The 26,186-nt window shown below is 40.7% G+C and overlaps 1 protein-coding gene across 1 annotated transcript; it reads left to right on the top strand.

Annotated features, from left to right (window-relative positions):
- Nucleotides 1-1,245: 1,245 nt before the first annotated feature.
- LOC121528601 (glucagon-like peptide 2 receptor) lies at nucleotides 1,246-21,957 on the top strand. The gene is made up of 13 exons (XM_041816114.1): nucleotides 1,246-1,495; nucleotides 7,578-7,674; nucleotides 7,755-7,859; nucleotides 10,153-10,274; nucleotides 10,350-10,456; nucleotides 11,672-11,828; nucleotides 12,488-12,647; nucleotides 17,345-17,405; nucleotides 17,493-17,559; nucleotides 19,632-19,720; nucleotides 19,871-20,009; nucleotides 20,627-20,668; nucleotides 20,871-21,957. Exons 1-13 carry the CDS (start codon nucleotides 1,328-1,330, stop codon nucleotides 21,231-21,233), a joined length of 1,677 nt encoding a protein of 558 aa, XP_041672048.1. The 5' UTR covers nucleotides 1,246-1,327; the 3' UTR covers nucleotides 21,234-21,957.
- The last annotated feature ends 4,229 nt before the right edge of the window (nucleotides 21,958-26,186 follow it).

Genomic DNA, 26,186 nt, shown 5'->3' with positions numbered 1-26,186 from the left:
AATGCTTGGACTAAAAGTAAAGACTAAAATGTGAGGACTTTTATGGACTAAAACCAGACTGAAACAGATAAGGACTTAAATGGGACTAAATATAAAATACATTTCATCTAAAGACTAAGACTAAAACTGAAAATAGCCGCCATTATTGGACCCCTTCCAGACTGTTTAGGTTGAAACTAAGGGACAATGCTGATTGCTGGAAAGGTTGTAGTGCTAAAGGACTTTCCTTCATTTATAGGGGTGTGACGAGATCTCACGCCACGAGATCAAAACTTCACCAGGTTTCTCCCTACAGAAAACAACACCAAACTGGAAATTATAAAAGATCACAAAGATGCCCTGGACACTTTAAAATCGTTGGTCTGACAGCTAACGAAGAAACGGAGCTGATCTAAGACCCATTCAGTCAGCGCTCATAGCACATTAAAGAAGCTTTTTATCTTGTTTTAGGTCAAAAGCTAAACTATATTGACCATGATTGAGTTATAAAACCAACAAAAGGGTAAAGCATTCAAGGGGGGAATACTTTTGATAGGACTGTACGTGTTTTTATATCAGTGAGATGTGAGGCAACAGTGCACAAGTCTTTGATATTGTGCAGTTAAACTTGTTTGTTGTCCCTCATATAAGAAAGATTGTAGAGTAGAAGTCTGGTATTTAGAGTTTTCATTGGTGGTAAGAAAACGTCTCCTGTCAACAAACTTCTGCAGATTTTCCTTAAAGCCATGTTTGGTTGTCCTTCGTCCAGCGGCCTCTGTGTCCATCTGCTCTGCTCTCAGTTTACATCAGATCTCCATTAGTGTCACTGATCCTGCAGAAACACGGAGAGCGGGGGTCTTTGCTCTCTGTCTGCAGCACAGGTGGGATGTGCCGCTCTGCATGCTTGTGTTAGAGAAAGTGTGTATTGACTGTTGGTACATCAGAGCGTTCACTCGGTCATTTTTCCTGGACAACAAAGTTAGTCGAGTTATGCGGCCGCTCCCCCCGGGTCTTATCTTGATTGGTTGGAGGGGGAGGAGGGAGGGTGAGGATGTGCAGACGCTCACTCACTGATCTTCAACAACTGGAGGAAGGCTTCAGCCGAGGACGAGGACTTCTCTCAGCAGAACATGACCACAAGAAAATCACCAGTCGTGTTTTTAAATCAAAAAATAAGAAAGAATTAAAGTAGCTCTGATTTTTTCCTTTGAAACAAATCTTAGAAAAAGACAGCGAAACTTTCTGTTCCTGCAGCATTTATCTCATAAAGTCTGACTCAACTTTACTGGAGGTTTTTTAAAGTCGACGTAACCGTGCTGAGAGAACTCAAGGATGAGAGTGAGGCCTGATGGGAGTCGGGGATGAGCTGGCAGACAGGCTGAGGAAACAGAAAACAGCTGATTTGGATGTAAACACCATGAAGAGCGTGCTGCCAGCCCGGCACCAGAGATCCTGGAGCAACGCCGGACCACACGGCGTCCTGGCCCTGGTCTGCTTTTCCATCCTCAACCAGCAGGTAGAGTCATTTTAATGTCAGACGCCACCTTTATTCATCACACCACTTTATCTTTGGGTTATCACCAGTACTCAGCAGTAATATGAATGCTCAGCACCAGTTACTAGAATCCTTCTAGGGTTTGTTTTATTGGCATCAGATGTTCCTCATTCCTTCTGCTGGTGATTTATCGGGTCGTTGATGTGATTCAGTCGTCCTCATTTATGTTTAAACATCATCAAACTGCAGACATGACTCAGACTGAACCTTACTGCCTGAATAATAAGAGCTACCATCATGCTGTAAGATGATAATGTGTGCATTACCTGTTAAGGTTCTGTATTGGCGTGTCTTGGTATCGGTGCATCCTTATCTTAATGTATTGTAGGCATTTAACAGGATTTACCCTCAGGTAAACCCTCAGGCATCACTGGGGACATTTTTGTCTATTTGGGCAAATGTTTCCTCTTTCTCTGCTCACCAGTTTGGCTGTTAGTTCTTACGGTCTCATTTTTTGTAACAAAGTTTCTTTCGAGGCAAATTTTTGAATTGAAATTTCAGTTGCTCTAACAGGTCAGAGGAACACTGAAACAAACTCACTACCCTTTAAAGGACAAAAATGTCCACTCCCAAAAAACTGCTATAAAAACTTAACAGATTTTTTTTCTGCTTTTTCTCATAAATCTCTTAAACAACTTCAGCTGTGCTCAAAACTACTAAACATTCAATCACGTTGAGGATTTTAACCCTTTGCCCGTTTGATAACTCAAAGTCAAAGTTGTTTTTTATGGAAAAAAGTGAAAAATATCTTCCTTAAATCAAATGTTGCATGGCTGGGGCATTATTTCTAAATCCAGCGTAGACATGCCATGATTGGCCAAAATATTGACTGATGCATTTTTAGTTTTTGTGTAGCATCAGATTTAAAATTTACCACCCTTTCAAGTCATTAAGGACAAAAACGTCCACTTCCAAAAACAGCGATAAAAATATTATACATTCATATTTTCTTCTGCCTTTTTTATTTTGGTCAAATCTTTTGATCAACTTCAGTTCTAATCAAAACAATCGATTATTGAATAATTTTCAGGATTTTAACCCTTTAAATGCCAGTTTGATTACAGGATGGTCACATTTTTCTTTAAAAAATGTTGACTTTGATGCATTATCAGTTTTTGTGTAGCCTCCGGTTTAAGTCATTTGTCCACAAGTGACTCGAAAGTCACTGGTGGACAAATGATGAATGTTTGTAGTTTAGAGCACAGCTGAAGTTGTTTAAGAGATTTATGAGAAAAAGCAGAAAAAATATCAATCTGTTCAGTTTTTATAGCAGTTTTTTGGACGTGGACATTTTTGTCCTTAATGGCTTTAAAGGGTAGTAAATGAAAGTGACGACTGAGGGTTAAACAGAAGGACCAAAGACTCAGAAACATTTATCTTCCTCTAACGTATTTACACAGCGTCCTGCCTTAGTCTAACCCTAACCCTCTGCTGGACTATAAAACCTAGAAGTTCTCCTTCATAACAGGAATCAAAATAAGCATGAATGAGCTGTTCATGGTGAGTGGAGGTCAGGAGGTCTGACTGCATGTTCTGCTGAAGTCCTGTGAAGAAATCTCCTCAAAAATCCCAGTTTAGTGACGAACACAAGGGGGAATTCTTCATCTCCATCTCTGGCAGTTTAAGGATCTTTATTCTAATGGAATAAGGAACAAAATACCCGGTACTTCCTCATATCTACATAATAACAAGCTATAAGAGATCTGAGAAAATGAGCCTGTATCAAAGTGGATGTTCAGGTAAAATAACATTTCTAAAGCTGAGTTTGAAGCACATTCAGCCCTGATTATACAAACATAGAAGACCCCTTCAGTTACTAGCACAAAGATGAATTCAGCAAGTATTAGCAGTGTTTAAATCTCTAAAATGTGATTGTGAGACAAAACGTTTCAATATGAAATACATAGATAAAACATAATATTTATATTATACATATAAAACAGTAGTGATGGAGGAGGGATGACTGCAGATCCAGTGACACTTTAAAATAAAATCTGAAAATCTCAGCTCAGTGATATGCATGTAGAAACTCTTTCTGCTCCTAAAATCCCTAAAGAGGATGTTTTCTCATTGGAAGAAAGAGTAAAAAATAAATACTTTAAATGTAATGAAATGAGCTGGATGATTGAGAAAGTTTTGCTGTTGAAAGTCGTTTTCTCTTTGATGCATCACAGTGGAGATGTGGAAGATTCTGCTTCACTCATGACTGCAAACTGATGGGGCTTCTGGATTTGCAGCTGGACCGTCATGATTTATTATTTCGGTTTATGATGTAAAGAAATGTGTACTGATGTTGATTTCTAAATTGCAAAAATTTAAAAACATGGTTCATATCTGTCTGCTGGTCTTTGTTGATGAAGAGAAAGCCGTACACAGACATACAGCGATGTAGAAAACGTGCGATGAAGCCCGTCGTGTTGCACCGTGACATCAAATCACTGACAGGAAATCTGTGATGCAGTACTGAGACTCGTCCAGACGTACAGTTCACTCTGATTTCTACCATAAAGCAGCAGTGTGACAGAAGATGTTTGGTCTGCGAGGACTCGGCTTTACAGCCAGATCAAGTCCCAGATGGGCTAACTGGTCTGGAGCTGGAGAGGTCCCAGTTCTTCTCAGTGGGTCTAACCATACGGTAAAAAAAAGAGCTGAAAATATGGCAAAAACCTCTCTATGGCAGATATGGAAAAATGCATTTATATGCAGTAAAGTTAATTCATCATAAAAGTCATTTCATCCAGACTGTGAAACTTTTTTATGAACTGGTAACCATAGCAACAGCAGATGCCTCCTTTATTATTTTCACCTCTGCTCTTAAACATCCCGAGTCGTCTGAAAGCGTTTCTCAGAGCAAACTATGAATGTGTTTAACCCTTTCATTCTCTTTGTGTGCAGACTTATAACAATGTTTGAATCTTCTTTGTAATATTACAGACATAAATACCTTATCTCCAGCCCTGTGCAGTAATACATGCATGAAAATCTAAAATTAAAAAATATACCAGCATTACATTTTTTACCAGCCACTTCATTTTAGCACAATAATGAGCTGTGAGAATCTAAGCTTATAGAAGTTAAAGAGCGTTCTATAAACTGAAATGATTCAGGGACATTTTCCTGCAACATGAACGTCAGGCTGCAAAGATCAAATATTTTGTGGGTGATTTCTGAGACAGTCTGGCTGCAGCTGTAGTTTAAAGTTCAACTTTATTCATGAACATCTGTTAGCAGTTAGCTTTAGCAAAAAAAAAGCTATAGCTAACATAGTTATGTAGCTAACGTAAGCTTGGTAGCTTTGTTAGTATAGATATGTAGGAGCTTCATGAGCCTGAGTTTTAGCTATGCTAGCTTATGTAGCTACTTTATCTACATAGCTCACACACCTTGCAGAGCTATGTAGGCTGTAAACCATCTCAGCACAGGCTGACTGTAAATATTCGACAGCAGCTCTGACATGAGGAGGAGGATCAGGCTTCTGGTCACTGAGCGTGGAGGTCTGGTCAGTTCTAAACAGGAAGTTGGTAGGAACCCGCAGAAAAACAGAGGCTTCATTTTCGCTGCTATACCTTCACTCAAACTTTCTGTCAGGTTTTATTCACCTGCCCTCGTGGCCGGTAGGTTGGGCAAATTCACCTGACTCCGCATAAAAATAACAGCATGTGGCTGCTGGTGGGTGCTTATGTCCCACTCTGGTCTGTACATGCAAATTCTGTGCAGCAGGGCTAAATGCAATCACATGAGCACCTTAAATAAACAGGCTGGAGGCAAATGTGAAAACTACTCAAGCACATTCATGATCATGTGCAATGCATCAGCACTTTAACCACGGCGACCTCTTTATCCCGGTCAGTCTAAAGCAAAGTCACGTTTCTATGTTGGTTTTCTTTTATGTATTTTTTTTATTTTTTTTATGTGTGTGCGTGATGTTGACTTTCATGTTTATACCATCAGCCTGCTGGGGACTACAGATGGAAACGATCCTACGGCTACAATCTGGCTCATCTACATGTTCATTAATGAGCACGCCCTCCTATAATTTATAAATAAATAAATATAAGTGCAGCAGACCCTCGCTGTAACATCTCTCCATTAGTGCATGGTTATCAATCAATTAATCATGCAATTAAACAATCAATTAACCTTTAAATTAATTCAGAAATCACTGAGGGGGAAACCCTCATTATCTGTCCTAAAGAGGAGTGTGTGTGTGTGTGTGTGTAATCACCTTTAAAATCACTAAGGTGAAGATTTCACACTTCTTAAATGTAAATGTTCTCAGATCTCCTGAAGCTGCTGAATCTTGTTCCAGTGACTAAAGACTAAAGATGTTAAAAGCTAACAGGACAGCAGCGGAGACGGCAGCTGTGGACGCAGCAGTGAAAGGGTCAAAGCCTGGCTGACTGAAGGCTCCTCTCTCAGACGTCTGCGGTGTTTCTGACACCCTCAAAGGTGTCGATGTGTGAGGAGGAAAGATGGACGAGCGTTTGATGGAGGAGTCAGAGCTGTCCACCCTGACTCTGAGCTACAACACAGCTCTGCTTAATGAAGACAGGTTTAATGAGTCTGATTAATGAGTTATTCTTAATGATACAGCATTAAATAAAACAACAGCTGAGTGAAAAGAACCAGGAACATTTCTACAGACTGTTTATGCCACTAAAATCATCAGATAAATAAATCAGCGCTGCAGGAGAGAGCAGAGAGAAACAGATCCACAAATCCTCCTCATCAGTAACACAGGCTCAGTGATAGATCAATACTGCCACTCAGAGGTCAAACACGGGTACTGCAACACTCTGCTGAGGTCATCCAATCAGGAGCCATTCTTCACACTTCATGAAGGAGCGTCAGCTTGGTGGCTTTCTGAGTAAATGGAACATTAAATTATTATTCAGTTTCTTTCTGCAGTGTTCTGGCAAACACATTTCACAAAAAGTCAGACACATGAAAACACTGAAAGAACAGGAATAACAGCAAGTTTTGGTAAAAAAAATTAGCAGAAAATAAATATTTTGTTATACAAATTAGGTTTTGTTAAAGAGGATTATCACAGCCTTTTATGGAAGCCTGTTTCTGCCATAAAGGAAAGGAAAATGTGGAAGTTAGGCAGTTAAAACATAATCTTAAGTCATAACTGTGAGATAAAAAGTCAAAATTATGAGATAAAATCATTAGAATGGCTTTTAGCTCAAAGTTGTGACTTTTTTCACATTTTTCGACATTTGTCTCAAAATTTTGATTTTGTTTTTATCTTACAATTTTGACTTTTGATTTCATTTTTACAAAATTTTTTTACTCAAAATTTGTACTTTTTATCTCATACACTTTTTATATCACAATGATGATTTTTTAAATCACGATTTTGTCATTTTATCTCATAATTATGTCTTTTTATGTCTTTTATCCCATAGTTTTGATTTTTTTTCAAATTTTTACCACTTTTTAACTCTTAATTTTGACTTTTTCTCATACTTATGTCTTCATCTCTTTTGTCGTTCAATCTCATTTTTACAGCTTATTAACTCAAAATTTGACTTTTTTTTTTAGTTGTTTTTCTTTTTCAAGAATTGCCTTACTTTTACATTTTTCATTTTTATTTGGCAGATTTATTTCCACAGCCTTTCATATGACAATCATGAACAATAACTTACATGGCATTGTTTTTCCTAAAGATTGTGATAGATTGATTTTAATAGCGCCCCCTACAGGACAAAAGGTTGTAAAATGATGCAAAGAGTAAAACTGTACAGCTGAAACTGTGACTTTACTGTGATGACTAAAATTGTTTTAATGGGTTTAATGTTTTTCACCAGCAGCCTGAGTGGGTGGATAAGTCTACAGAGATGATTACTGACCCGTTAAAGGTTCTGATATTAACATTTAAAAACTCTATTGAATGAAATCATCCTCTAAAATGTCAGTCAGAATAGTCAAAAAAGAAAAAAAAAAAACTGACCAATAAGCCACAAAGTAAAGGGTTAATAAATCTAAAATGTCCCATTTACATTATTCATCATGTTTTTCTCACGGTTTAAATCTGCAGGTCAGCGCCTCCGTCCTGGAGAGTCTGATCGCCAAACGGAGCGAGTATTTGGAGAACTGTAACAGATCTTTGCTGGCTGATACTGCGTCACAAACCGGTGAGACTCATCACAAATGTTTTCATGGTAAATGTTATGATTGTTGTCTCATGATCCTGCTTTTTGTTTGTTTGTTGCAGGAATCTTCTGTAAAGGAACCTTTGACGTGTTTGTATGTTGGCCTCATTCTCCTCCTGGAAACGTCTCTGTGCCCTGTCCCTCTTATTTACCCTGGATCAGCGACGGTACGTCACACGCCAAACCAGCTCATGATCACCGTCACACAGTAAACAAACATGACAGTTTAGACCGGACTAGACAGCAGGACAGACCATTACCACTGAGGCTTTGTCAGCGAACCAATCAGGAGACAGACTGCTGTTAGAGCATGCTGTAGGAGCCAATCAGATGTCTGAAACTACAAACTACCACAGATCTAATGTCCTGATGGCGTCGTTGCCATAGTGATGGTTTTTCTGTTTCTAGCATCCTTCCTCTGGTTTCAGACAAAGTGAATGTCACTTTCTGAAAACTTGTCCTTTAAAAGTGTAGAAGCTCCAGTCAACATTTTCTACACGTAGCCTGGTCAAAGTTTTAACAGAACCAGAGAAATGAAAGGTCCGAGAATAAACCGCTTACCTTGTTACCGGCTCTCTGACATGGATTTATTTAATTCAAGAAAGGCTGCAGACAGAGAAGAAGCTCTGCTCATACACCAGGAAAATTCTGCAAGGAGAGGGAACGTGTTTCTCCTGGTTTCTGAGCATGTGGAGGAAAGTCCGAGTCTTTGGGTCCTTGGTCCTCCTGGTCTATACTCTTGTCAGGCCTGGATGCTGACTAAGGGGCAGAGGCGCCATGGACTCCTTTGTGTCACCTTCTCGCTGGCCCATATTTGGGTGTCGTCGTTTGACCGTGTGTCTGAAGCTGGAGAGCTCTGGCGCTTTGCCAGTTCAGATCCAGGCAACCACAGCACTGGAGAGGTCAGCTGGGAGCATACCTGCAGAGATGGGACGTGGGCCTGGAGCAGGCCTGGACAATGGCGATGAAGGCCAAACAGTATACGCCAAAGATGGCGCCAAACCGGCATACCAGTATGCTCCCCTACCTGGAGGTACGGAGGTTTTTACAGTAGGTTTCCTTCCTGCGCTGCCATGACCTCCTGATTAGCTTTGTGTTGGGCTGGAGCCGGGTCTCTTCCAAGAGTCTCAAGCTTGGAGGATTCAAGAAAAAAAGGCTTTTCCAGGTCGTTCCAGGAGGAAATACAGTGACCAGTCTAAAACGTTCAGAACGTTCCCACAGAGATCTGCAGAGCTGGTTTCTGCCAAAGGTCTCACTTTGGGCAGTAACCAGCTGGGGGGGGTGAAAATCGAAGGGTAGGGGTAAAAGTTAGAGACCGAGCCTCGGTCTGCAGCGTTCCTCTGGAAAGTCTCTGAGGGTCCACATAGGGTCCAGCATGTTCCTGCAGGTCCCACATGGGTTTACATGGTGGCCCCAGGTGGAGTTTGTCTCCAGGTTCCATGGTGGCCCCAGCTCTGATTGTCCATGTGGACTTCTGCCAGAGACGGGACCTAAACGGGTCACACATAGGCTGAAGTTTTTTTATGTCTTTTATCTCACAGTATCAACTTTTTAGCTAATTTTGGAAACTTTTGAAATCATAACTGGAAATTTTTATTTAATCACTGTGAATTTTCGTCTCATCTTTATCAGTTTTAAATCAGAAATTTAACTTTTTATTTAATAATTATGTCTTTTTATCTCATTTTACCACTGCTTAACTCATGATTTTGACTTTTTAACTTGTAATTTTATCTTTTTATGTCTTTTATCTCATAATATCGACTTTTTATCTAATTTTGACAACCTTTGCACTCATAATTTTGACTTTTTATTTCATAGCTGAATTTTTATCTCATCTTAATCACTTTTTCACTCAGAAATTTGACTTTTAATCTTATAATTTTAACTTTTATCTCTTTAATGACTTTTTAACTCATAAATTTGACTTTTAATCTCATAATTATGTGTTTTTATGTCCTTTATCTCATAGTTTTGAATTTTTATCTAATTTTTACAACTTTTTAACTCTTAATTTTGACTTTTTATTTAATTTTTACAACTTTTTAACTCTTAATTTTGCCTTTTTCATTTAATTTTTACGACTTTTTAACTCTTAATTTTGACTTTTTATTTAATTTTTACGACTTTTTAACTCTTAATTTTGACTTTTTATTTAATTTTTACGACTTTTTAACTCTTAATTTTGCCTTTTTCATTTAATTTTTACGACTTTTTAACTCTTAATTTTGACCGTCTTATCATAGTTTTGACTTTTGACCTCATTTTTACAGCTTTTTAACCCAAACACATTCTCAGGTGGGGCCATCATGGATAAAAACACTGGGGACCCATATTCCTCACTCTGGCTGCAGGACGTCCTACCATAGGATGTGACCACATAGAAAATCAGCTACCATTACAGGTCAAACGTGCTAACCCTAACCCTAACCCTACATCCCGTGTATCCTGACCCTGCAGACGTGTCCAGGAGAGCGCACCGTGAGTGTTTGGAGGACGGGAGGTGGAGACTGAAGGAGAACTCGTCTGAGGTGTGGAGAGACGACGAGGAGTGTCAGGAGGAGAGATACTTCAAAGAAAAGGTGACCGTGGTTCCTCCCCCTCATGGTTTAGATGGGCGGGGACACGACCACGCTAATCCTTTGGTGTGTTTCCAGGAGGATGAGATGTACCGACAGACGGCCCTCAGGCTCATCTCTGTGATTGGCTACTCCCTCTCTCTCTCCTCGCTCGCCCTCGCCGTCCTGCTGATGGGCCTGCTCAGGTCAGTGACGGGTTATGAAGAGGTTTCTGATTGGTCGACACAAAAGTCAACATTTAATGAGAATCAGATAAAACGGGTGTCAAACTCAAGGCCCGGGGGCCAAATCTGGTCCGTGGAATGGTTAAACCTGGCCCACAAGATCATATTTCTACTCTAACTGGCCCACCAGTATGAGGTCTGCAGATTTACTCCAGTATTTTTTATTTTAGATTTACAATTTTACATTTTAAGTCATATTTTTACCTTTTAAACTCATTATTTTGGCCTTTTAATCCCATATTTTGTCCTTTTAAACTCATGATTTCTATTTTTTCTCATATTTTGACATTTTAAATTCATAATTTAGATTTTTATATATTATATTTTTACCTTTTTAGATGCATAATTTCAAATTTAAGTCATAACTTTAACTTTATAAATAATTATTTTTAATTTTAGCTCATATTTTGACATTTTCAACCCGACTTTAGCTTTTTAATCCCGTATTTTGACCTATCAGACTCACAATTTTAAATTTTATCTAATATTTTGACCTTCCAAACTTTTGATTTCAACTTTTTCCTCATGTATTTGCTCTTTAAAAACATTATTTTTCTATTTTTAATATGGTGTTCTGATCTTAGAACTAATAATTAGGACTTTTTATCTCAGATTTTGAGTTTTTAAACTTATCATTTTTACTATTTTGAATTTCTAAATGATTTTTTTATATTTTATTGCTGGTGAAAATGAGGTTGATGTTTACAGTTAGTGCTGACCCTGTTAGGCCCTAAGGTTAGACCTGGATCCAGAATCCGGCCCCTGCTGTGACTGAGTTAAAGATCAGATAGATCTCATAGATGGCAGCGTTCAGACTCTCCACAGTGAGACCAGGGCTCTACAGTAAAAGTAAAGATGTAAACACATGCAGAGGATTTCTGATGCATATTTTTTAGACTGTGATTTTATCAGGGCAGATTTGAAGCATCTCCTCACCATCATAGCGAAGCTCCGATCAGTCATCCTGATAGATGATCGATAACGGACGGAGCTGATTTACTGATTAAAGCTTCACTGATGATAAACATCATAGATCAGTGAGGAGGAGATGTTCTCAGACAATGATGAAGATCCATCTCTGCTAATGAGATGATGAACCAGGACATGTTGACTCTTCAGTGATGTTTAATAAATGATGGATGCCCTCCTCTAATAACGGCGGTGTCTTCTTACCAGGAAGCTGCACTGCACCAGGAACTACATCCACATGAACCTGTTCGTGTCGTTCATCCTGAGGGCCGCCGCCGTCATCTCCAAAGAAATCATCTTATACGTCATGTACTCCAACCTGCCCAAGGACGACCCGGGCTGGAACTCCTACTCCACGTCAGTGGTACGCTCAAACACAGATTTACTTCACAGCACGGGTGTCAAACCCAAGGCCCGGGGGCCGAATGAGGCCCACAGTGCAGTTTTACCCGGTCCGCAAGATCAATTCATATTTTAATCACAAGTGGCTCACCCGAATGAGGTCTGCAGATTTCCTCCAGTATAAAAATGTAAATTTAACCTTGAAGATTAAAAAAAAATCCTTATTAAGTTATAAAAATCTGAAAAAGTAGAGAGAAGAAATAGTCAGAAATGTGGGAAAGAAATTAAATTGTTTTCATTTCATATTTTAATTCTGCATCCCAAGATTATAACTGAAACTGAAGATTTTGACTTTTTATTTCTCATATTGGAACCTTTAAGATTCACAATTTTTTATTTTAAATCAAATCCTGACCTTTTTAACTTCTAGCTCTAACTTTTAATCCCATATTTTCACTTTTTAAACTCCTGATTGAGAATTTTATCTCATATTTTGAAATTTTAAAGTCACAGTTTTGAATTTTATCTTCTATTTTGACCTTTTAAACTCTTGATTTTGTATTTTATCTCAAATCTTGACCTTCAAACAGATCTCGGCCCCTGCTGTGACTGAGTTTGGCATCCCTGGTTTACAGTATAAATGATGAAGCTGGTAGAGTCATTTGTCTCACGTTTGAACAGATCTCGTGGATGTGTAAGCTCTCTAAAGTCTGCATGGAGTACTTCGTGGCCTGTAACTACTTCTGGCTGCTGGTGGAGGCCGTGTTCCTCCACACGCTGCTCTTCACCGCCGTGCTGACCAAGAGACGTCTGCTGAAGAAATACATGCTGCTGGGATGGGGTAGGACTGCAGATTTTCTGTGTTTGTGTGTTGGATGGATATAAACTACATCAGTGGGTCTCAACTGGTGGGTCAGGACCCAAAAGTGGGTCGTAGAGCAGTTTTCAGTGGGTCACCAGTGTGTGTCTATGAAGAGCAACCATACCGTTTATTTTACTCTTTTTTTGTGATAATGGGTCACTTTGAATGTTTTATCAATATTTCAACTCATTTCCACTGCGTTCCAAATTATTATGCAACTGATATTTTTCTCTGATTTTTCTACATAGTCAGTCAGTGTAATTTATAAGTCATCAACCGTTAGAGCATAATAAACTCAAACTCTACAATATTCAGCACAACAGAGTTTAAAACATTTTATAGGTTGTAAGGAACTGAAAATGTTCATTTGTTGAATCTGCAGCATTAGGAGGTCATATTCACTGAAATCAAAGCTATTTCAATCAAAAACATCTTAACAGGCCAAGTTCCATGTTAACATAGGAGCCCTTCTCTGATATCACCTTCACTATTCTTGCATCCATTGAACTTGTGAGTTTTTGGAGAGTTTCTGCTTGAATTTCTTTGCAGGATGTCAGAATATCCTCCCAGAGCTGCTGTTTTGATGTGAACTGCCTCCCACCCTCATAGATCTTTAGCTTGAGGATGCTCCAAAGGTTCTCAGCAGGGTTAAAGGTCAGGGGAGGATGGGGGCCACACCATGAGTTTCTCTCCTTTTATGCCCATAGCAGCCAATGACACAGAGGGATTCTTTGCAGCATGAGATGGTTCATTGTCATGCATGAAGATCATTTTAATACAGAAGGCACGGTTCTTCTTTTTAGACCATGGAAGAAAGTGGTCAGTCAGAAACTTTAGATACTTTGCCGAGGTCATTTTCACACCTTCAGGGACCCTAAAGGGGCCTACCAGCTCTCTCCTCATGAATCCAGCCTAAAACATGACTCCACCCCCTCCTTGCTGATGTCACAGCCTTGTTGGGACATGGTGGCCATCCACCAACCATCCACTACTCCTCCATCTGGACCATCCAGGGTTGCACGGCACTCATCAGTAACAAGACTGTTTGAAAATGAGTCTTCATGTATTTCTGGGCCCACTGCAACCGTTTCTGCTTGTTTCATTGGTTAGGGGGGGCTGAATAGTAGGTTTATACACGACTGCAAGCCTCTGGAGGATCCTACACCTTGAGGTTTTTAGGGAGCACCTGAGACAGAATATCATCCACGAGAAATTTAATGTTTATGACACTTAAATCCAATTTGCATAATAATTTGGAACATGGTGTCGTCGTCTTTTGTTGTTCACTAAAAACAGAACTAAGGCTTAAAGGAATATTCCGGTGATGGCAGTGACATTTTTCCTCCAGTGATTTCAGAGAGTTTTTCCTTCAAACAGGAAGCTCAGAGAAGTTAGGCTAGACAGCGCATCAGACGTGGATTTAGTTCGTTTTGGTTAAAACAAATAATGCTGTGCGCTATATCAAGCATTTTTGAAGCATTTCATTTTTCGCTATTTTGCGATGTGAGCTTCAGCTACCAGCGATGCGCTCTTCTGCCTCGGTGTTTCTCTGCTGTTTGGGTCTGCAGACCCAGACAGCTGACCCTTCATCAGACAAATCTCCAACAAACCAAACTCAACCTGGTTATTTCAGCTCTGTTTTCATCAGCAGTGTTTTCAATTTACCTACAGCAGGGACTCAACGTTGGGATCAGGACCCCATTGGGGGTCACAAGACACTGAGAGGGGGTCTCCAGAAACCTTAAAGGAACTAAGAACACCTTTAAAATACATTGTAGCCACTTTACACCAATTTTGCATAATTTTACCCCATTTTTATCACTTTTTCCCACCAATTTTGCCCCTTTTAAGACATTTTTGCAACTTATACCCATTTTTGTCATTTCAAACCCTTTCCACCACTTTTTTCTGCCTGTTTTTGCCACTTCTCAACCAAATGTTGTAACTCTCTGCCTAATGTTGGCTCTGTTGACACATCATTGCCACTATTAATCCCTTTTACCACTTTTTAAGCCACATTTACAGTGGGATATGCCCCTTTTTGACAGTTTCTGCCTATTTCTGCCTCAGCTAACCTGTTTTGCCAGTTTATATCAATTTTCATCCCATTTCATCAAATTTCCACCCATTTTTGCCACTTTAACGCCATTTCAGCCACTTTTGAATCCCCCTTTTACCACTTATTATGCCCATTTTTGCCATTTTTTTTGTTATTTTTTTGCCACTTTTATCATTTTTGACATTTCTAAGCCATTTCTGCTTTTTTAAAAATCTAATGTCACCACCTTTCCCACCACTGTTTGCCATTATTAACCCATTTTAGCTATTTTTTACATTTTTAAGAGGGCTAGTTACTACATAAATGAATTAAAATGTGTTTCTTTGATAAGAGTGGTTATTATTCAGGTCAAATATAAAATACAACAGTTTAACTTTACAGTGGACCAGGATTTTGCTGGCCCCCAGTCTGGCTGGGTCCCAGAAAGCTCTCCCATTTATCCCCCTAATGGGCAGCCTTGTCTCCCATGACTATCCTAGAATATTCATGGCTGTTCAGACACCTTCAGGTCCAGCAGGGGTCCCGGTCTCAGGCACATTTGTTTTGGGGGTCACGGGCTGAAAAGGTTGAGAGCCCCTGGTCTACAGGATGTTGACGAGGGTTGGTAAAACAACAAGGCAGGAACTCTGGATGGGGAGTGATGCAGGCTGCAGGCGTATGTGAGCCTGCAGCCTGCATCACTCTCCACTGATTAGGCAGGAATGTCCTGAAGAATTGTTGGTAGGACCCGCTCATGAACTCTCTCAGTTCACACAGGTACATCACCAGCTAACTCAGGATCTCTTGCTAACCAGTCCACTTGAGTTTCTCTCCCTCTCTTTCTTCCTGTTGAGTCTTGGTTTTTAGAAGATCCTCTGAGTCCTCCGGCTTATAAAAGTATCTCCTCATATCCACAGTAATCATCACTGGAGTCTAAATCACTCCTTTCAGTTTAGTTTTAGCTCATGTTGTTTTCTGACAAGCCCACAGACCCAAACAGCTGATCAGATAGAGGCGGAAAGCAAACGTAGCCGAAGCTCGCACTGTAAAATAGTGCCAAATACAGAGGCTTTCTCACTCAGGCTGTCTGAGCGAAAATTTAAATGCTTCAAAAATGCTTGACATACCGTAACAACCGAGTCAGCATTGAATTTTAGCCCTTTTTTACATGAAACTGAGTGCAGCTACGTCTGTCTGAACTACTATGGCAGGGGTGTCAAACTCAAGGCCTGCGGGCCAGATCCGGTCATGGAATGGTTAAACCCAGCCCGCTAGATCATAACATAACCTTAATCGTTCAAAATATCTTTGTTAGTAAAGAGTAATAAAATTTGATAAATCAGAATTTTGCATCTCAAGATTATGACTCAAACTTGTGATTTTGGCTTTTTTTTCTAACTTTGACCTTTGAACTCATAATTTGGATTTTATGTCATATTTTTATCTTTCAGATTCACAATTTTGAATTTTAAGTCATATTTCTACCTTTTCAACCTTTTTTTTTTTTGCCTTTTAATCCTGTATTTTGTCCTTTAAAACTTGTGATTTCCATTTTTTTCTCATATTTTGACATTTTAAATTTGTAATATTGGCTTGTTATATTACATTTTGACCTTTTTAGATTCATAACTTTAAATTTAAGTCATATTTTTAACTTTTTAAATCATCATTTTTAATTTTAGCTCATATTTTTACCTTTTCAACTCATTATTTTGGCCTTTTATTTCTGTATTTTGTCCTTTTAAACTCGTGATTTCTATTTTTTCATATATTTTGACATTTTAAATTCTTAATATTGACTTTTTATATTGTATTTTGTCCTTTTTAGAGTCATAATTTTACATTGAAGTCAGATTTTTAACTTTTTAAATCATTATTTTTAATTTTTGCCCATATTTTGACATTTTAAACCCCTGACTTTGGTTTTTAATCCCGTATTTTGATCTATCAGATCCACAATTTAAAATTCTAAGTCATATTTTGACTTTTAAAGTTATGGTTTCCAATTTTATCTAATATTTTGACCTTCTAAACTTATGATTTCAACTTTCTACTCATATATTTGCTCTTTTAACATTATTTTTCTATTTATAATATCATGTCCTGACCTTTAGAACTAAAAAGTTGGACTTTTTATCTCAGATTTTAAGCTTTTTAACTGATAATTTTTACTTATTTTGAATTTCTAAATGATTTATCATCAGTGTTTTTTTCATATTTGAAGGTTGATGGTTTATAGTTAGTGTTGACCCTGTTAGGCCCTCAGGTTAGACCTGAATCCAGAATCTGGCCCCTGCTGTGACTGAGTTTGACACCCCTGCACTAAAGCTTTTTATACTGACAGCTCTGGTGGCTAATGGCACTACAATCACCAAGTACCTTAACCTTGGACAGCCGATGGATTCGCCTGTCCCCGGCGTTTCTCACTGGTGAATCCATCGTGCAGAGCTCCAGTGAACGGACTGGTCCCTGTAAGAAAGTGACAGGACCAATCAGGAGCCGTGGGGTGGAAGGGATTAGCTTGGATGCTGCTATAGCGTCAGTTTTTAAAGTCTGAAAAAGTGTGATTAACTAAAGGTGACTGCATAAATCTAAAAGAACAAAAGTGAATCTTTAAACTTTCTTCTGTTTCTTCCAGGAACTCCCGTCCTCTTTGTGACACCGTGGACCGTCGTAAAGATTTTATATGAAAACACAGAGTGAGTGTCTCTCCATCATAAATGAATGGATCCAAAGATTCTGACTGTCTGACCTCAAACCTTCCTCCTCCTCCTCCTCCTCCTCAGATGCTGGTCGATAGTGAACCCGTGGTTCTGGTGGATCATCAGAGGCCCCATCACATTATCAGTGCTGGTGAGAGAACTAAAGAACCTTTATTATAAATCTATTTCATCTGAAGTCTACGTGAGAGTCAGAGTCATCAGGCGGTCTGTGATTTCATGCTGACTCCGGCGCTCTCTGTCTCGTGCAGTCATGTGATTTTCACTCCCAGTACCTCCGACACGAGAAAGACGGGGGACATTTGGTCGTCACAGCAGAGGGGAAACAATCAGCTGTACATGCAGTGGCTATAAAAAGTCTCACAGTTAGTGAAACAGGGATTTCCTGAGGTCAGTGAATGTGTCTCAGTCATTGTAGTGTAAAGACACCTGTCACTGCGTTCACCAGCGGGCATCCTCAGGGAATCCCTCATACGTCACAATGCTATGAACTGTGGGTAATTCCCTTGCAGGATTGGACAGGGGGACAGCCCTAAGCCCGTAGCTGGACTGCATCTCAAAGTCAGTGAGTGTGTGAGTATGGACACTGAGCTTGCGCCCTGGTCAAGGCCTCCCATAAGGGGGACAAAGGGGGGAGTTTTCTGGGGCCCAGTCAAATAGGGGGCCCATGGAGGTCAGCAAAACCATGGTCCATTGTAAAGTTAATCTGTGATTACTATATTTTATATTTAACCTGCATAATAACACCTTCTATCAAAGCAACAAAAACTAATATTATTTATTTACGCTGCAGTAAAATTAAGTCTTTTTAAAGACGTAAACCCATTTTCTTACAAAAAATGACCTTTCTCTGGTAAAGTTAACAACGTGGATGGACACACGAAACCAAAACATTCAGAAATAACGTCAGACTTCAAGGCTAAGATGTGCACAAATGTCAGGAAGCCAGAGAACAGAGAGGGAACTGTGATAACTCTGATGGGGGAAAATAATTAAATAATTCATGAATAAAGGCAAAAATTGGTTGAAAGTAGCAAGAATGGTAGAAATAAGTGGTGAAAGGTGGTTTAAAAGGGGAAAATGGGTAAACAGAGACAAAAAAGGGCAGATCAAGCAGTGATAATGCATAAATGTAGCAAAAATGAGCTACATGTGGCAAATATGGGCAGTTTAACAGTGAAAAACAGTTAAAAATGAGTAAAAATGGGTAAACAGTGGCAAAAAGGAACGTTTTCCCCTAAAAGGGGCGGGACGGGCATCGTTAGGGCAGAGTACTTGGATGGGTTGCTCTTATCTGAGCTCCTGGCTGAAGTAGCTGTGCGTGCACGGGAAAATAAGTCCACGTGGAAACCAGACGGCGTCGGCTTGACTGCTGAGGACGTTGCACAAGGCAGAAATTATTCAGCATTAAATAAAAAGATTCAGAGCTTTAGAGAAATGTCCAGGGCTTAAGCCCGTTAAGCCACCCGCCTTCTCCGCCGATGCTTAAGAGCGCAGGAATTTCTAATCTTCAGTCTGAGGATCTGGGATCTGTTGCTTCTGTCTGATCTAAAGGTCAGAATGAATTATGAAAAGAAACATAACGAGCCGCTGTGATTGGACAAGGAAGTGAAATGACTTAGAGCCAGGCACACCTGGCTGCAGGTCTTACTGATATGTATTTTTGATCAGATCATTGAATTTTTTTAACTCGTTCTGTCGTGTCTGTAGGTTTGTTTGTTTGTCAGAGAGGTAGTAATCTGTGCTGCTGCCTGTGTCAGCCAGCCGCTGTAATCTCTTTTATTCTGCCCTCCCTCAACGTTCCCGTAGAGTCTGACTTCTTAGTTTGAGACCTGACACACAGAGGCACAAAAGAAAGCCCTCCATGACGTTAAATTAGCGTTTCAGCTGAAACCAAACTGTGTCACACGTTTTTAAATGATGCTCTGGACAGCTGCTACAAAGGCCTGTTAGCTTGATGCTAACACATAATGGAAAATCCCATGTACAGGCTCATTTTTGTTAGCCCATGAATGTGATTCAGTCTGCTGTTTTCCAGCATCACGGCTTCCCTCTCCACTGAACTACAGTAGCCTTGGAGGGCCAAAAAGTCCAAACTCAATACTAAACTAAATAAAAGTGTTGTGATGACATTAAATGCCCACAGGGGGCAGCACATTCTGGATGTTTTTCAGGCTAATAAAGGTGAACATGTTTGTGTTTCAGGTGATTTTCTTCATTTTCATAAAGATCCTGATGCTGCTGCTCTCCAAACTTAAAGCAGATCAGGTCAAATTCACCGACTACAGATACAGGTTGGTCTTCTCACGACTCCTCACCTAAATGTCAGAAACACTTTTAACGTTTTCTCCCTCAGTGTCGCCTTAAATGTTGCTGTAGTTATCTGGATGGGAACGTTAATCACTCAGTGTCAGCTCCAACATCTGTGTCTTTGACCTTTCCAGTCTGGCTCGAGCCACTCTGGTCCTGATCCCTCTCCTGGGGATCCATGAAATCGTCTTCACCGTCCTGATCGATGAATGTGTGGAGGGCAGCAGCCGCTACGCACGAAACTTCATCAACCTCACGCTCAGCTCCTTCCAGGTAACGCTCTCAGTGGTCTGTTTGGCTCGGGCTCTTTTGATCGAATAATCATGGATTATACTAACATGCTCATGAACTGACCATCATCTGATAACAGACAGAAGAGAAGACCATGACAGCTACTCAGGTCAACATTTATCAGGTTCTGTGTAGACAACTCAACAGTGATTTTTTTTTTGTTTCTAATATTAAAAAACAGACAGTCCAGTTGTTTAATGTCCTCCAAATGTGAGCTTCATTTACCAAATGTAAGTCATCTATTATTTAAACAGATATTTAAATTAATTTTAGACACACATATGAAGACATTTCCACCATACAGTTTAAAGGAGAATAGAGCAGAGGACAGAAGTTTGACACTCAACGTTCTCTGGTGGAGATTTGTCAGAGTGAAAATTAGAGATGCTCTTGTAATCTGCTGCAGGGTTACAGTTATGATGCATCCCTAGTTTAAGATTTAAAAACTCTTATGTGGCTGACCTTAGACTAACGAGCTATGAGACAAAAACATCCTGAGATGACTGATAACATGAGTGCATGTAAACACATCAGATTACCTCTACCAGATTATTCTGCTATCAGATCGATCATGTAAACACACTGTGTCTTTGGTTCAGGGGTTCCTGGTCGCCGTTCTCTACTGCTTTGCAAATGGAGAGGTAAGTTTAATCTCTTTCATCTCCTCTAATTCATAGATTTGACTCCTGAAGTCACATTTGATTATGCAAAGTTCTGTGAGATCTTGAGGAAAATCAGACTGAAATGAGCTCCTTAGTCAGGATTTGGAGGTTAAAACAGAACAGCTCACTTCAATGTGTTTTGGTTAAACTGGTGAAATGTGTCTTCATCTTTGGCCTCCAGGTCCAGGCTGAGCTGAAGAAGCGCTGGCAGCTCTTCCTCTTGTCCAACCACTTCCAGGTGACCAGCTGCTTCCACGGCGTTCCCTTCAAACAGCTGTGGAAGTGCACCCGAACGCACCGCGCGCACTGCTCCTACGACAAGGGCGGGGCCTCCAACGCACACCCACACTTGCTGCAGGTGGCCGTGCATCGAGGAGGGGAGGGAGCAGGGGGGCCAGGAGCAGGAGAGGTCAAAGGTCAAGGTCTAAAAGGTGGTGAGATGACAGGACTGGACTTTCTGACCAGGAAGAGTGTGTCGAGCAGCGACGGAGAGGTGACGCTGGGAGAGACCATGGAGGAGATCCTGGAGGAGAGCCAGTTCTGATCTGCTCTGTTGTACTCTTTATGACCAAACATGAGCGGATTCATGCTGAGGTTCCCCTGGAGGAGGGATCAGTCTGTCGGCCTTAAAGCTGGAGAAAAGGTGGGAACATTCAGAGGACAAAGAGAAAGTAGGAGCACAGATCGTTGAGTAAACACACTCTGCTCCAGTTGGTCTGCTCTGAATCTGCTGCTTGCATGTCGGCCATGTTGGCTCCTACTGGAGCTGGAGCCACTCCAGTTTTTTTAAGACGTTTTATTTTCCTCAGATCTTGACATTCTCCCTCTAGTTCACACACCTTAAGCATGAGCACCCCTGCTCCCACGTTACTGGTTTGGTCTAAGGTTGTGGCACAAGGAGCAGCAGGTGGACAGACTCAGAGATGCTAACGAGACCACAGAGTTCAGCTTTGCTTTGAAATATGTAAATATGAAGTAAAACAAGCTAAACAAGCTGGAGGACGCTTAACCATCCACAGGGGCGACCAAGAGGGCATTTTCCTGCATTTTTTAAACAGGACACCTCCTGTAACTCCTCCTGCATGCCCACCTGAGTCCATCAGTGCAGAAGTAAACCCCTGGACCCCCAAAGACGCCCCCCTGAGTCCATCAGTGCAGAAGTAAACCCCTGGACCCCCAAAGACGCCCCCCTGAATCCATCAGTGCGGAAGTAAACCCCTGGACCCCCAAAGACGCCCCCCTGAGTCCATCAGTGTGGAAGTAAACCCCTGGACCCCCAAAGACTCCCCCCTGAGTCCATCAGTGCAGAAGTAAACCCCTGGACCCCCAAAGACTCCCCCCTGAGTCCATCAGTGCAGAAGTAAACCCCTGGACCCCCAAAGACGCCCCCCTGAGTCCATCAGTGTGGAAGTAAACCCTGGACCCCAAAGACTCCCTGAGTCCCTCAGTGCAGAAGACAACCCCTGGACCCCCAAAGACTCCCCCCTGAGTCCATCAGTGCAGAAGTAAACCCCTGGACCCCCAAAGACTCCCCCCTGAGTCCATCAGTGCAGAAGTAAACCCCTGGACCCCCAAAGACTCCCCCCTGAGTCCATCAGTGCAGAAGCAAACCCCTGGACCCCCAAAGACATACTTAACTCAACCCTTCTCCTGTACCAGCTACTATTCTGGCTATATTCACTAAACAGAGACTAGCCCTTTAGTCTGAGGAAAACAGCAAAAATCAGACTCACAGTGGGCTGCCGGTCCAAAAATCAGAACAACTCCCCTAAACCAGGTGTCAGATAAAGGCAAGGGTCCAAGAAACAAAACTAGAAACTTCATTTAGCCCCAAAAAGGCACTAACTTAAAAATATTCGCTAAAAGCACAACATAACACAGCTGAAAAGTTTGTTTTTCTGTTTGCCATGTCTGACAGGGGTGGTGCATTAAAGATAGTTAATGGTGGTGGTGGGGGGTGGGGTCTGCTCTGACTTTGTCATAATTAGACAGACATATAAACGTTTTTTAAATGAAATAAATCATCATTAGAAACATAGTGTATGAAGGTATATTAGGGTTGCCCTTAATGATAAAAAAAAATCAAGAGGATCTCTGAAAAGTGAAAATTTGAGGTAAAAAATAAATTCTTAGGATTGTAAAGTCAGATATTTAAAAGAAAACAGTCTCAGAATTTCTGAGTTTCAAAGGTGTAAATATCCAAGAAAAAATAAAATTAAAAAGTCTTAAACCTTGACAGGAAATCAATTTTTTAGCTCCTAAATTTAATTTGTAAAGGCAAAATTTACAATAAATCAGAAACTTTTTTAAAATAACGTTTCATCTTTATAATCTTAGAATTACACATTTTTGATTCATGCAAATTTAAGACTGTTTAAGCCAGGGGTGTCAGACTCAATCACAGCAGGGGCCGGATTCTGGATTCAGGTCTAACCTGAGGGTCTACAGGGTCCCCTTTTAAACCAGAAACTGTCAACCTTGTTTCACCAGTAATAAAATATTGAGTTTGACACCTGTGGTGTAAGTTAAAAAAAACAACCAAACAAACAAACTCCAGTTTTGATCCTACTACGCCATAGTAAACACTGGTAGTTTGTACTTAGATCTTTTTCACACCAGTCTGCAGAACTACTATGTTGGGATTTTGTCAATGAAAACATTTCAGATTGATGCGGGTCCAGGGGCGCTTAGCTTATCTTAGATATAAGTAGGGGGGCCTAAGGAAAAGGTTGGGAACCAGTGCTCTAAGGAACAAAACTAGGTCACTCACATTTTAAAATAGTCTATTTCTAGACAAAAACACTGATTAAAAGTCATTTTTGGTTCATATTGCATAAAATTTTCACTTGAGTATGATCAGATTACTGAAAGGAACCCATGAAAATCAGACATTGCTTTTGTGGTTCAACAGAATCATTCTAAAACCAAACTAATGAAACTGTCCTGGACTAAAACGATGGTCCCTCTGTTAAAGATGTAAACTAATGTGACCACAGGGACATGATAAACTCAGGTGTGACCTGTATTCAGCCTCACAGGTGTCTTCAAACCTGTCATCAGTCAGTCTGCCTGTTTAAAGGCTGAAAGTAGTCCCTGTGCTGTTTGGTATCATGGAGCATGGAGCACAGAAAGCTAAGGAGACAGTTGTCCCAGGAGATCAGAGACCATGGTAGACCAGCATGTTAAAGGTAAAGTCTAGAAGGCCGTCTCCAAACAGCTCCATGGTCCTGTGACTACAGCTGACCAGATCATTCAGGAGTTTGAGGTCTATGGGACTGTAGCCGACCCCCCTGGATGAAGAGAGGATAATAGGAATGGGAACCAAAGAGCCCAGAACAACTTCCACAGAGGTTAGAGGTCAACTCCAAGGTCAAGGTTCATCAGTGTCAGAACGTACCATCATCGCTGTTTGAGCCTAAGTGGACGACCGAGGAAGACTCCACTGTTGGAAGCAAATCATAAAATCCAGATTGGAATATCCCAGAATGCATACCAACAACAAAGCTTCTGGGAGAATGTTCTCTGGACGGACGAGACAAAACTGGAGCTTTCTGGAGAGTCACACCAGCTCTATGTTCATAGAAATGAGGCATCTAAGGAGAAGAAGACTGTAGCTACTGTGAAACATGGAGGAGGATCCGTATGTTCTGGGAATGCTTTGCTGCATCTGGCACAGGGGGTCTGGAATCTATACAGGGTTCAATGAAATCTCAAGACCATCAGGACATTCTGGAGCCAAATGTGCTGCAGGACTCAGTCTCAGGTCATGAGTCCTCCGACAGGATAATGAGCCCAAACACAGATCTGGACACTGAACTATTCTGAAGTGGCCACCATCACGGTCTGCCACCCCACAGGCACCGTCCCAGTCCTCCATGCAACATAGCAGAGCCCAAAAACATCCAGAACCTTCAGCATCTCCGGTCTAATCTCATCTACACCTGGCACCTTGCCACTGGGGAGCTTTTTGACCACCTCTGCCAAGGACATTGATGAGCCTTCTCCCGGATCCTCGGACTCTGTCTCCTCAGAGAACATGTCAGACTCCTGCTGGGGCTCCTCAAAGTGTTCCTTCCATCATTCAACAAAGTTCCAAGTCTAGGTCAGCAGGTCTCCACTCCTGTAGGTAACAACCTGAGCCAGGACTTGCGTTCCCCTCCTGAGTCATCGAACAGTTTCCAGAACACCGTTGGGGCCAAATGAAAGTCCTTCTCACAAATACCACCAGTCAGACTTCCTGTCCCCAGCCTCCTCTGGGGTGCACAAGTAGTTCTTGTAGAGGGGGGAGTTGTCATCAGTGACCATGCTTTTCTTTAACAGAAGTGTACCAACAATTTTGTCCATACTTAAGTTCATGGGCCAGCCCACGAAGTTAGATTCACAATAATTAAAAAGAAATAACTTTAAGAAGAGGTTAAAAGAAAAACGTAAATGTGTTATCATGGTTTATTTTAAGGATGGACCATGTGCTTTCTAGCCCTAAGGATCCCCATATGGCTGCACCCCAGGACCCCCCCCCCCCATGGGTAGCCTTACGAAATTCTCACCAATCCAGTAAAGCCATTAAAAAAAGTACTCTGAGTTCATAATGGGCTACATGTCAAATCTGACATCATGCCTGAGTATGAATAGACAGCAGCAGGAGGTCATCAGCTGTTCATTCTTCCAGATGTGAAAAGAATATTATCCTGTCAAATATAAGGGAGGATAATCCTTCTATCAGGTGTTTTTGTGTATTTCTGTACATATATTTTTATTTAATCAGCTGAAATATAAAACAGACTGTTGAAAAAATAAAGAAATAAAATGTTTACTGTGAAAGAATCTGAGTCAGAAATGTTAAAAACTGCTTTTACAGTAAAAAATTATCATTCCTTAAAGCAGTGGTTCTCAACCTTGGGGCCGGGACCCCTTTGGGGTCACAAGACACTGACAGGGGGTCTCCAGATGCCCTAAAAAAAGCAAAAAATATTTTTTTAAATTACACTTTACACAAATTTTGCCAAATTTAAACCCATTTTCATCATTTTTTCTCATCAATTTTAAGACATTTTTGCCAGTTAACACCTATTTTTATCCATTTTTAACCCTTTCCACCACTTATTTTCTCCTGTTTTTGCCACTTAAGCCAAAGTTGCAACTGTTTATCCATAATTGACACTTTTAACTAACCTTGTAAAGCAGATGGATACGCCCGTTTCCTTGTTTCTCACTGCTAAATCCATCTTGTTAAGCTCCCATCTGAACCATCTGGGGCCGGTTCACCAGTGACAGGACCAATCAGAGACGAGGGGCAGTACTTTCAGGCACGGCAGTGTCGTGACGTAAACAAGCAGCAGCAAGAGCTGGTGCAGTTATGGAGGAAGGGATTAGCGTGGATGCTGCTAAAGCGCCAGTTTTATCAGAACTTGATGACATGTCTTCATGAAAAGAAGAAGAAAGAACAGCAGTGAGTTGTTTTCTTTTCAAAAACGACAAAAGTCGAGTACTGACATGT

Source organism: Cheilinus undulatus, linkage group 20 (genome assembly GCF_018320785.1).
Source record: "Cheilinus undulatus linkage group 20, ASM1832078v1, whole genome shotgun sequence".
Taxonomy (NCBI): domain Eukaryota; kingdom Metazoa; phylum Chordata; class Actinopteri; order Labriformes; family Labridae; genus Cheilinus; species Cheilinus undulatus.
This window is presented reverse-complemented; position numbering and strand designations above follow the sequence as displayed.